A 13,017-nucleotide genomic window follows, 5' to 3' on the forward strand; every position below is an offset into this window, starting at 1 on the left:
TCCCCATCCACCAGTTTGTGCACTGCTTCATCATTTTTGGTTGGACGACCAGACCTTGGATGATGCTCGAGTTGGAAATAATTGAAACAAAAATGTTGAAAGCAAATTTGACAAGTGCGTTTGGTAGTACTGCTATGGCCTAGGGCTTGGCATACGTTATATGCTCGGCTAAAGATGCAGTGTCGAATATGGTATTTCTGATCTAACATTTTATGTCGAGTAATCACCAGTACTAATTTCTAGAAAATAAGGTACCGTTGAATCATTAAAATTAAATGCTAGAATATTCTTAGAAATCATGTAACTTCCCATGTTCTAATGAGATCCATTTGTGAAGGCGCAAGAACTTTCTTTCCAACACAGTAACTTATAGAAAAACTACTCAATCGCATAATAATCTGGGGATCGAATTTTTTTAAGAAATATATTTATAAAAGTATTTTGAAGAATGTAACTTTACTCTTAATTGTTCTTTTTGAAAATAAAAACAAAACCGTAAAAAAAATCTTTGCCTGAGTTTAAAACAAAGAGATTGAAACCGTTTTTTTAAGAACTCGATAATGGTTCAAATACAAACTACAGCTATTGATTGAATGGATAGTTGCTAACATGAGGGCAGCATAATAATTTTCAACACATGATTTTTCAGAGGGGAGGACAAATGAGCTGAAACAAAGAAAACAAGATTTTCTAACTAAACGTTTGTTATTTTACGAAAATCTCTAATAATCTTTTCTCTCTCAAAACAGTCCGTATAAAAAGTCGGCAGCCGAAAGTATAAGGTAAACGGCCTCAATAATTACATTAAGTTACTATTTACATGTTAGGCGAGAGTCGCATACTCAAAAGAGCCACTCAAAACCATCTAAGAGACTCTGTAAATAAATAAAAGCTATTTCTTTTTGTCCCAAAGTTACTCAGCTAAAATAGAATATACAACAGAAAATAAAATACAGATATAAAAGATTTGTTATGCATATTAAAGTGACGGCCTGAAATCGCAATTATTCCATTACAAGTTCAACACGCGGCGCTATCTCTTTGGAATAGTTCCATACAGAAGCTGTTTCCGAAGACATAATACATAATGGCGCAGTATCCATAGTTTGACTTGCATCGGCCAAACAAAACAAACTATCTAACCCAGATATATGTGAACTTAAAGAAATGTTGTTGTCTGAAGTCCCATTCTCTAAATCATTATTATTTACAGGAGCATCTTTAATTAGTTGATGGGCCAACTCTGCGATAATGTTGAGACTAGGCGCATCTTGTTCATTTGTCTCTGTTTTACAATAAGGGCATTTGTACTCGTCTGCATTAGTTGCTTCTTGAGCACTTATCTTAACACAAGCGCAATGGTACCAACTCTCACAAGCGTCACATTGTACCCACTCAACTTCTTCGCCTAAATGATCAAAATCATAGCATAGAAAATGTTTTTGCATCAACCTTTAAAGTTTGATAATCAAAAACTTTCATAAAAATAAATATTGCAAAAAGGAACCTAAAGGTTTCAAGCAAGGTTTTGCAGAGCAGTCATCTTCATCTTGTTCGTCTTCTTTCTCTACTATGGGAGAGCGAATCTTTTCGGCTTTTTCATCCTTCTTACGATGCGAAACAATCTCTTTTAGCTTCTTTACGGCAGCACAGTCGATCATGGGTAAAGTAACTGCTTTACTTGCGTGCTTTGACTCTTCAAGCTTCCGTTTCCTCTGTTTCTTTAAGTTTTTTGCTAGACTGCGACGATAATCTGCATTCTTTGAGACACACAAATTAAAAAAAAAAAAAAAGAAATTGGTTAAAAGTTAAAGTAATAATAGTGCTTCTGTATCAAATAAAAAAGATTGAGACGGAAATATAAATTTTAGTATAAAATCTGTTTACCATTATCATGCAACCCTCTTTCAAGAGCGGCTTTTGAACCTGCAATATAGCCCATATGATCTGTACTTCGTCTAATCCAACTTCGAGAACACTACCTTCGTATAGTAGTACCTCAAGTTCGTCCAAGACAAAGTTAGGCAGTGGTTGCATCGTGAGCATTTTTCGCTCGACGAGTGGAACACAAACATCAATAGGACTTTGCGCACGTGACGAATTTGCGCTTTGAACTCGAACAATATCAGGGTTGGAGAAAGAGGATTTAAAAGTTTCCTTAGAGCCCGGACTACCGTTACACATTTCTTCTGTGCATTCAAGTCCTGGCTCTGCAAAGAAAGCTTTAGTTTCAAATGATTGCGCAGCTGGCGAATTAATATCTATTGGCTCAGTTTTAATAGACAATCGTTCTCTCAATTCAAGTTCGTTCTCCTCCTTTAACTGATTCTCGTTTTTAATGTAAATTACTTTTTGTACAGTAAGTAGTCTTTGTAAAAAAAGCAAGTGTGTGACTTGCTTCTCAGTTTGTTCAATATCACGTTTTACACAATCGCTGATACGCTGAATCTCAGGATGGGATAAAGCTATTTTAGTACGATCCTGCCAATTCATTGCACGTTCTGTGAGAAATTGAAGTGCCTCTCCTTCGGCAATACGCACTGGAAGTTTCTGTAATGACATAAGAAGAGATAATATTGCATCAATACGTGGGCGACGGGTACGGCAGCATCCAGGGCACAGGTAATGAACTTCACGCGATACAGACCACGCAGTAAACCCTTTTCCAATAGGCCTACCGTATATAGTTTTAGGAGCAACAATACAGGTTGTGTGGTACCATTCTAAACAAAGCGAACAAGGGACCATAAGACCTTCTATAGGTTTCCGACATAAGCAATAAGGACCTTCTATGTTTTCAGTACTTAACTTATCTCTATTTTTAGCTCTAATTAATTTAATAGCTTCAATTTCATTTCTTTCCGCAAGTTTTAACGCTTGTGCAACAGCAACTGGATCATACGATGAGTAATCATCGATTGAGTAACGACTCCCTTCAGCTCCATTCCTGGTGTCCTCGCACTTTATTTCAATCTCATCTTTAGTATCAATTTTATCTTTTTTCTTCTCGTTTAATTTTTTTGTCTTTTCTTCGTGTTTCTTGCACTTTTCTGAATCATCATTTTTTTTCTCTATTTTTTGTTTATTTTCAAACACTCCAACATCTTTACGAGGTCTAAGGACCTGCAATAACAATTTTATTCCATTTAAATTAATGAAGATACACTTAATAAAATAAATTTTCATCATCATTTTAATAGCTACCTCAAGCAAATTTTTCTCTGATCCTTTTTTCAGGAATATCCTAGAGGTACGTTCTTTCCAGGCACGGGCAGCAGCAACCTGTGATTCCATTTGGGATAATTGTTCTAAGCGAACTGGAATAGGTCTACCGTTAGTGACTAGGGCATCTAATACATCGTAATAGGGATAATAGTCATCGCTCTAAAGTATGTAAAGCAACAAACTTAATAAAGCTATTAACATTGTATTGCAGCCTTGTCAGTCAACTTCATCAGATTTTAAACTTAATTTTGTTTTTAGATCAAATTTTTTTATTTAAGCAAGTAATACCTGCATTCGTTCAACTTCTGATGTCCATTCTTTTGCTTTAACAAGAGCATCTTTTAATGCTGATACATTTGGCAGAAGAATTTTAACTTTTGAAGCTTCTTGTACAATTACTTCTAATGTGCCAATCATGTGTCGAGGCCTTAGTTTAATTTTTGATAAAAACATGATTTTAAAAAAATTCTAATTCAAAAATTTAAATATACAATATTTACTATATAATTAACAGATAAATAGTAATCATAGTTACTAGGTACATAATCTAAAAAATTCTAAAGATCTTTCTCCTTTTTAAACTAAAAAGCAGCAATAAAAACTTCCAAATATGTAAAATGACATACTTGGCCTGCAGGCAGAGTTTAGCTTTTTCTTCCCATCGATCAGCAGCAAATAATAATTCTTTAAGTTGAGATAACGGTTCAGTTGAAACTAATGAAAAGAGGTTGTTTTTTTTAAGCTTTAAGAAAGTTACTTTTTAAATTAACTTAGCTTTTAAATCAAATCATTTTCAAACAAAGGTAGTAACTTTTTTTATAAAATAACAAACCTGGCTTTTTTTTAAGTCCAATCCCTTGATCAACACATGTTCGGATAACATCAAGTGAAATGGGCTCTTCTTGGTTTAGCAATTGGACTATTTCTCCAAGCCATTTTGAAGCCTTCAGATCCTAGTGCCAAACTCAATAATAAAGTTATGCATGCTTATGTATACAATTACATATATAACCATATATGATTTACATATTTTTTTATATAGTAAAATGTTTGCTGTTTCGATATGAGCCCAGGGTTTATTTGTTTTTTTTTTTTTAAAAAAATAACCTGTAATTTAAATGAAAGTTACAAAAGTGTGACTCTTAGACATTTAATTTTAATGTTTAAAGTAATTAAAACCTATTGATGTATTTAAAACCTTTATGGTTCATATTGATGGTAGCATTAATATTTTATAGAATAAAAATTTTTTATAGTGCACATGGTTACAAGTGGATTTTAAATGGATACATACAACTAGGAAGGTCAATTAATAAATACAATACCATTTTTAACTCATGCATTTCTGGCAATTCAACATCTATCGAATTGCCGTGTTCTATCAATTCAGAAACCTTTTGCTCATTGTACTTGTCTGAATTCAAAACAAGACGAGCTTCATGTCGAAAAGTATCAATTTGTGACATAAGTATATCAATTGCTTTAGCTTCTTTAATAATACACGGTAGATTTTTTACTTGAAGAACAAAATCATTAAGTTCTTCCAGGGTTAGACGAGGTAATTGTACAGATGAAATGCTGCTGGATTTTCTAAGAGATATCCAAAAATATATTAGAAAGTACTCATTTCACTTTTTCAAGCCTTTTTTTTTTATCTTTAAGCATGGAACAAAAAGTTACAAATAAGTTAGTTAAAAAAACTCTAACCTAGTTTTGTGTTTTTTTGCAATAAACTGATTTGCAACTTGTGAGCATTGCTCTGCTTCAACAACAGTTGACTTAAGTTGCTCAAGAAGTTCGCAGTCAGGATAATGACTTTGCTCAGATTCATATATAAGCTCTTTAAAAGCTGAGATATCTTAAAGGGAAATCATCACAAAAATTTTTAATAAATCTGAAAAAAATCTAGATAAAGAATCCTTTGGTTCATTTCAAATTTTTAGTATTTAACAAACAAAAAATCCATTGACTGCCAAATAAAACACACCATATCTATCCTGGGATGAACAAGACAAGACTTTTTGCACTTGCTTCTCCCAATTGTCAAAAGAGTCAGCTCGTTTTTTTAAGTTGTTTAACATCTCTGGGAGTTCAGTTAAAGTATATCGATACCTTGTAGTAAAAAAACAACAGAAAATAAAAAGCGAAAATATTAATAATTGTTTACACATCTTGTAAAAAAATATCACAGAAAAAAACATGCAACTCTTATATTTACCGTATATACTTTCTGATGTTTTGACAAACACATAGTTCATCTGCATGCTTTAGACAAGATAAACGCTCTGAAAAAAAGTTCAGCAAAATTAGATTTTAAAAATAAAAACTTTTGTCCATTTGAACTTACAGTTGGTAATATTCAAACATTTTCCCCTGTTGTCTTCAATTTTTAACAAGGCTTATTTATAAGATGTTGAGAAAATGTTACAAACTATTGTTTATTTGTGAGCAGTAAACTCTTAAGCCATTTAAGATCAGAGACAATTGCATATAAATATGATAACACTTACTGCTATCGCATGAACATATTACAGCAGAAAAATATATTGTACACTTGCAAAAATCACACTGGCGCTCATCATCTGAGATAAGCTCATAGGGACAAAACTCACTATCTTTTATACCCTTAAAAAAAAAAAAGAAAAAAAAGAATTATAAATCAGTGTACAATTAGAAAGTACTTATGAAAAACATCACTGCATAAAATCAACCTTTTCATGGAGAGCTGCTCTTTCAGACAACTCAATATCAACCAATAATTTCATATTATCATATAACTTTTTTGCAATTTCAAGGTCTAATGCTTCTGGAACTGATGCCATTTTACAGACAAGTTCCTCATGAGAGAATACTACAGCTCGTTGCAATTTTCGGTAGTGCTCGATACAATCAAATCCAATTGAAAGCTTAATCAAAGCAACAATATAAACAAAAATATCATAGAGAAAAAATGTTTATACTCAAAAGTAACAACAAATTTTTTAAAAACTCATTTACCCAGTCTGCAGGACAAAAATTTACAGCCTCTGCACAATTATAACCTTGGTTAAAACCAGCATGATAAGCTCTAGGAAATGTAATAACAAACTCTCCAGCATGCTGATCTGTTCGAAATACAGGTACTCCATAATTCATCAGCGTCATTGGGGAAAAAGTTGTTACTAAGTGATGAAATAAGTCAGGACTTTTCTCAAACAACTCAGGTGCAATACTTTTTACACAACTCTCTAATTTTTCAGCTTCACTAGCAGGGACTCCATACCATGTTTTAGGTTCTCCCCTAGAATAATGATAAATTTAACAAAAACAAAAAAATTCAAACATGAAGCTAATTTCACAACTGGCAAACTTTTAAAATCTTCTGATTTAACATCTAAACTAATTAACAAAAAAATTTATTAAAATATTTAACTAATATATACAATTTTAAAAAATTTTAAGTTACGTACCAGTGACAGTAATTAATAGAATAACTCCAATGGTCTTCTGTGTGCCAGCAAAAACTTGAGAAACACATGCCGATGTACAACCAAGGCACCTATGAATTAAAACTCAAAAGTTTTATTTTCCAGGCCAGAAATACAGAAATAGCTACTATTTTTACACACACAAAAACTATAAACACACTTTTATGATTAAAATCATTTTAACATATAAAGAAGCTAATAAAATATAACAAATAGTTAAAAAAAACTCTTTGCTCGGCTCAACAAACATTCTGCCTATCTCAATAAAAAAAAAAACTTACCTTCATTCCAGAGATGTCTTGAGTGATAAACTTTAGCACAGACTTATCATTATTAGCTAAGTTATTCAAATTCCATGGGGAATCAATGTAAGGCTAAAAAAACGATAAATTTTATAAAAAAACAGATATTACTAATAAAAGAAATTTTTAATTTGGTCAAAAACATATTCAAGATTAAGTGAATAAACTTTTGAAAATAACAGTTTTTTTAATGTAATTATTTCAAAATAATGTAAAATAATTCAAACTACAATTCTTTTTTCTCTTTCTCCGACAAATTTTACAAAAAAAAAAAACTTGTTTGAGAAATTTGTAACACCTGAAAAATATCTAATACAACCACTAGATTTTCAAGCAATCTTTTGCACACTTATCATACATTCAAACTAATACACTGCACATTTGAAATTCATAAAGTTGATGCTCATTTAAAAGAAGGGAAAATTAAGTTTTAACTTAAAAATAAAAAAATTATTAAACAATCCTTAAATTATGCTGCAGCTTGTTTGTATTCCCGATGTCATCAGAAAGTAAAGCCCTGGTGCTTTTTACATTCTTTTATCAGATAGCAAGTTATAATTCATATAATTCTAAGATTTGTCTAAATGATCTAATTTTTGGATCATTATAGTTTTTATATTATAAAAAACAAACTTGATCTTCAGGATCATCTGTATTATTTGGTAGTGGAAAGCCTGATCCAAGTTCTTTTGTGTGCAAATCAGCTCCATACTCTACAGTAAGATTGTCATCAATCGAATGTACAAGTCTCCAAAATTCTTTCTCCACAATATGTAATGGTACTTCCTAAATATCAAAATAAATGTTAAAAGCAGAAAACAAATGTAACATAGATGAAACAAAAACATATCAAAATGTATTGAGAGTTTTAGCCAAAATTACAAAATATAAAAATACTAACATGGGGAGGCATTGAGAAATACTCTTCCTTGAATTTATCTGCCATTTCACCAAAACTTTGCAAAGAATATTCTTTTTTGGCTTGTTCAAATCCAAAGGCTTCAGTGGGTTTGTTACATTCCTATGAAAATGATAAAGATTTGAATGTTGTAATCAACATGTTTTAAGTATAAATTAGCAGTAGAAATTCTAACTTGGGTTATATTTAACTCATATAAAGTGATTGCAAAAATCATTTTAAATGAATAAGTGACAGCAAAGGGATCCCAAAGATAAAAAGCAAAAAGAAACTTAATTAAAAGAACAGTTTTTTAGGAGAACTTTTGTTAATATAAAGAGAGGAACAAAATAGTGACATTCTGAATATTCTTTTATTATCATTAAATGATCTCTTTTTACATAAAATGTTGACTAAGTTGTTGCCTGTAATAATTAATTGTTGAAAGTCCCTCTCATTAAAAAAAATGTATAAAAAAATTTTTGTTGCAGAGCTTTTTTTCTGTAACTTTATTACTTTCCTTTTTTAATGAAATCAAAACATTTTAACTGAGCTTTAAAACTTTACAATTTATTGCCATTGATTTTTTTTGATTGATATTTAAAAATCATTTTTTAAAATGATTTATGAGAAGCTGTAATCGTCAAATCAAAAAACAAACAAATTATTATATAAAACAAATTTAAAATGTCAAACTGAACAAGCCTCAAAGAAACATGCTAAACTCTGCTGCTCTAAGCTTTAAATGCTAGAAAAAAATTAAATTTACTTTTTAGAATGAAGGTTACCTAGCATATCCATTTTATAATGAAATTTGTATTAGCTTTCTGATCTCTGGAATGCATTTTCGATCATTGTAAATGATATGGACAAAAAAAATCATTGAAACTATTTACCTTTGCTACACATTTTGGGCACCTCCAATCACCAGGTGGAACACTTTGAAGAGGAGGGATCAAGCAAAATGTATGATATGATGAATCACAAGCATCACACAGTAGCATGCAATGCTCCTCATCTCCACATTCACAAATACAGCATCTGTAGTCTTGAATCCCCTGCTAAAAAGGTAAGGTTACTCAAAAATTATATTATTATATCAATAAGATATAAGAAATATATTATTACATAAATAATATAACAAGTTAATAACATTAATATAATTAGTAAGTGTACTTTTCAAATATGTGCTACTTTTTTCAATTCTCAGAATTTAAAAAAATTCAAATTTTTTGAAACAAAATAGTTTAAACCTAGAAACTTACCCATGATGCAACTACACTAAATATGTTTTTATCATTGCTTTGATAAACAGGATTTTGGACTCCTTGAATTGCGCAAAGTTCACTATCTTCAACAAAATGGTCTTCATATTTCTTGTTGCGACGTTTTGTTCGACCTAATTCATTTGAAGAAAGAGATTAACAGTACAATTTACAAACATAACATAAAAATAAAAACACTTCACAAACCTGCAGGTTTTGAACCAGTTATTTTAGGACCAGGTGCCAAAAATTGTAGTCTTTTTAACTCTGTGTTTGTCTCAAAATTAACCTTGAGAAATGAACAAAACAAAAAATAAAAATAAATGTTAAAATCTTTTACTTTTATTTAAAGTAAATAATACTTTAATAAGTAAATAATCAAAAATCGAAATAATTTTATCAAAAGATTTTTTCTCAAAACATCTTACTTCAGGGATATCATCCACAAAATCATTTTTATACTTTGATTGACGAGTATGATGCGAGCTATAAGATTGATTATAGTCACCATTGTCATTGTTTTTATTCACCTCAAACCTTTCTTTAAATGCACTTTGTGTTGGGTTCTAAAAAAAACAATTAGTTAATTTTGTAATATTGAAGTAATCTAAGTGAAATATTTAACAAAAATAACATCATAATAATAATATACTCAGAAACATAACTCATGTCAAATCAATTAAGTGAAGCAAAAATGTTTAGATTATTACAGTATTACACTAATATTGTTGTATTTGTGATTGTTTATGATATATCTTACAAAACTAAAAATGTGTCAACTTACACTTTCCCCTATCATGGCACCAGACATAAAAACATCATAAGGATATAGTATTTTTTCATAATGGCGTCTCAAGATTGCACTAGCCTGAGGGCCAGAGTAACCCATCAGCAAGGCAACACGACTCCATCGACGCAATCGAGTTACATCTTCATAACCACCTTCTGCTTGAACAATCTGTTAAAAAAAAAAAAAAATTGCTCTTAATTTTGATTTAGTCACGTTTTTTCATTTCCCACTTTTAGTGAAATGTTTACTATAAAAAGCAGCCTTGCCTTGTGCAGCTCATGTAAATCTAATGGCTTTTTCTCAATATTTGGAAGTTTTACTGACGATCCCTGTCAAACAGAACATTAAATAGCAATAGAAAATACTTTTTTTTGCTAATTTTTTAATCAAAATGCAAAAGAAATAATTACAAAAGGAAAATAAAAGAAAAGACCAATTATAAAAGCAAGCACCTGCAATTCCCAGAACTTTGCTATAGTGTCAATAAAGTTAAGCTTGACACGGGTTTTTGCCTAAAATGTAAAATATTTATTTAAAGTGGAAGCCAAGGATTTTTATATATTATTTTTTATGCAACAAACTTATTTTTGATGCTAGATTATGTTTAACTATCTTAGGTCCAAGAAAAAATTTTTTGCCAAAAAAACATAAAAATTAGTGACTTTCACTAAATTGTTTAACTAACTAAAGGTTTCCTACATCACTTAACAACCACAATACAATTATGCAAAAGTTTTCTGGTTAAGTTGCTTTCAACTCTCATTTTATGACCTTCATTATTAAATACTTTTGTTTACTATAAACCTTAATTTTGTTATAATAAAAAATTTGCTTCCTATTAGGTAGGTTTTAGAGTAAAGCTTCGATGAGTCTTTATCATGTTTATTTTATTTGTGGGGAAGAAAATAACTTTAAGTTTGATTTGCTTGCAATTTAAAGCAAAATTTTAAGTAAAGTTATTCTTAAAATTAAAATCTAAAATTCCAACCCCCTGATAGAACAAGTGAAAATCTATATTTCAGGGGGTAACTTAAAATTTTCTACTAGCATTTCCTTAAATCATTGATAATTAAAAGAAATTAAGTCATATTTAGTAAAACATCATAAATTTTGATTGTAAAACAAAAATAGAAATAACAAGTTTTATAAGATACTTAAGGGTTGCTTGAGCTTTATTACCCACAATGCAAACTATTCACACAAATAGTTGTTAGCCTTTTTTTTTTTGGTAGTTGTTTTCTTTTTATTTGTAGCTAATTTTCTTGTTTAACAAATATTTTTCCAGATTGGAAAAATCCTTCACTTTTCTTTATTTTCAAACACCTGCTGGTTCAATCTGCATTGCAATGATTACCAACACTATATTACCTCGAGCTCATGAAGTTTTTGAATTCTAGGCGTAAAACGAAATTTTTCAACATCAACAGAGAAGGTAGGTTGCCAATCCTAAATAAAGAATCAAAAAATTATATATATTTTATTTTAAACAAAGATCAATTGAAAATACTGATTGAATGAAATCTGACCGGCGGAGGTCTAATTTTGCATATGCCAACTTTAACAACATATGGGTATATTTTTGCTATAAATCCAAGAGGATCTTTCCATTCTTCTTCATCTGGTTCAAAAACAGGAGCTTCTGGGGGTTGAATAAACTCTGTATCGTTTGAATTGGGAAACATTTTTGAAGAAACAATCAAATAACTTAAAACTATTGGCACGCCATCACCATACAATAATTTTTTTCTTGAGTTATGCCAGCTGACAGGCTATATAAGGACACGTGACCATATTATGGTTTATGTCGATTGGATACTTAAATAAAAATAAACACCGTGGCCGCTTCTCCAATATCACCATTTTAAAGGTAAGTTTGTCCACTAATAGTATTTTTAGCCGATGCTTCTGTTTCGAGCTACGTATCATATTTGCATGCAGTTTAATGTAAATTGAGAAAATTAATGGTATAATTTTTTTTTTAATGCCTATAAATAATTTGTTAAACATAGTCAAACGAAAAAGTACTCCATTTAATAAGTTCTTACGTAGAAAGAAAAGTAATTTATAGCGACATAAACACTCGAATAATGTTGTTGAGTGTTGTATATGTTTATATATATATATATATATATACATATACATATACATATACATATACATATATATATATATATATATATATATATATATATATATATATATATATATATATATATATATATATATATATATATATATATGTATATATATATAAACATATACAACACTCAACAACATAAGTTATATACTTTATGCCTTCAACCATAGCTCTATATAATTGAAGTGTTTAATAACCATTTTAAATCTATGGTATCAAAAAGTGAAATTCATAAATGCTTATACTACACTACTTTGATAAATGATATGTACAAATACACACACACACACACACACACACACACACACACACACACACACACACACACACACACACACACACACACACACACATATATATATATTGCTTGTCATATACATACATACATACATACATACATACATACATACATACATACATACACACACACATATATGCTTACACACAAACACACACACACATATATCATATCATATCAAAGTAGTGTAGTTTAAGCATCTATGAATATCACTTTTTTGATACCATAGATTTACAATGGTTATTAAAGACTTCAATTATATAGAGCTATGGTTGAAGGCACAAAGTATATAAATTATAGTTAAATGTTGAATATCGGCCTGTAATAGCTTATTTATTGCTTATGTAGGTAGACACTGATGTTTTATAGCTCTAGTCAGAATATAGAAATCTTTTTTTTTTGAGTATAAAGATATTTTTTTTTGAGTATAAAGATATTTATTTTTTAAAGTAATTGCTTCAATAGAATCTTAGCTAAAATTTCAGTATTTGCTAATTGTGCTCTTGTTGTTTTTAAACTTTACCTAAACTTGGATTAGTTGAGGTTTAATAGTTAAGGTGTTGTCTACTTCCTCAAAATCCAGATAGTTTAGGCTACTTTTTTTTTCATACACTCTTTTTGTTTATCATGTAATT

General features: G+C 30.0%; 1 protein-coding gene across 1 annotated transcript; it reads right to left on the minus strand.

Annotated features, from left to right (window-relative positions):
• Positions 1-686: 686 nt before the first annotated feature.
• On the minus strand, positions 687-11,750 carry LOC145192653 (lysine-specific demethylase 5A-like). The gene is made up of 27 exons (XM_080069961.2): positions 11,474-11,750; positions 11,316-11,393; positions 10,400-10,459; positions 10,214-10,276; positions 9,942-10,115; positions 9,586-9,723; positions 9,365-9,446; positions 9,158-9,291; positions 8,789-8,953; positions 7,896-8,015; positions 7,628-7,780; positions 6,974-7,066; positions 6,675-6,763; positions 6,223-6,505; positions 5,937-6,131; positions 5,736-5,850; positions 5,444-5,510; positions 5,213-5,337; positions 4,933-5,083; positions 4,551-4,815; positions 4,058-4,178; positions 3,852-3,939; positions 3,514-3,652; positions 3,205-3,384; positions 1,888-3,123; positions 1,508-1,760; positions 687-1,408 (listed from the first exon to the last, which is right to left on the minus strand). The coding sequence occupies exons 1-27, from the start codon at positions 11,627-11,629 to the stop codon at positions 1,005-1,007; spliced, it is 5,127 nt and encodes a 1,708-aa protein (XP_079926087.2). The 5' UTR covers positions 11,630-11,750; the 3' UTR covers positions 687-1,004.
• Between the last annotated feature and the right edge of the window lie 1,267 nt (positions 11,751-13,017).

Source organism: Hydra viridissima, unplaced genomic scaffold (assembly GCF_058129835.1).
Source record: "Hydra viridissima isolate aposymbiotic clone 2 unplaced genomic scaffold, HvirCarnegie_v1 scaffold_1, whole genome shotgun sequence".
NCBI lineage: Eukaryota > Metazoa > Cnidaria > Hydrozoa > Anthoathecata > Hydridae > Hydra > Hydra viridissima.

Coding starts and splice junctions, on each gene's coding strand:
- LOC145192653 (XM_080069961.2), bottom strand. CDS start 11,629: ATGTTTCCCAATTCAAACGATACAGAGTTTATTCAACCCCCAGAAGCT. Junction 7,781..7,895: donor ATTTCTCAATGCCTCCCCAT/GTTAGTATTTTT, acceptor TTTGATATTTAG/GAAGTACCATTACATATTGT. Junction 3,653..3,851: donor AAACTCTGCCTGCAGGCCAA/GTATGTCATTTT, acceptor AATTAAACTAAG/GCCTCGACACATGATTGGCA.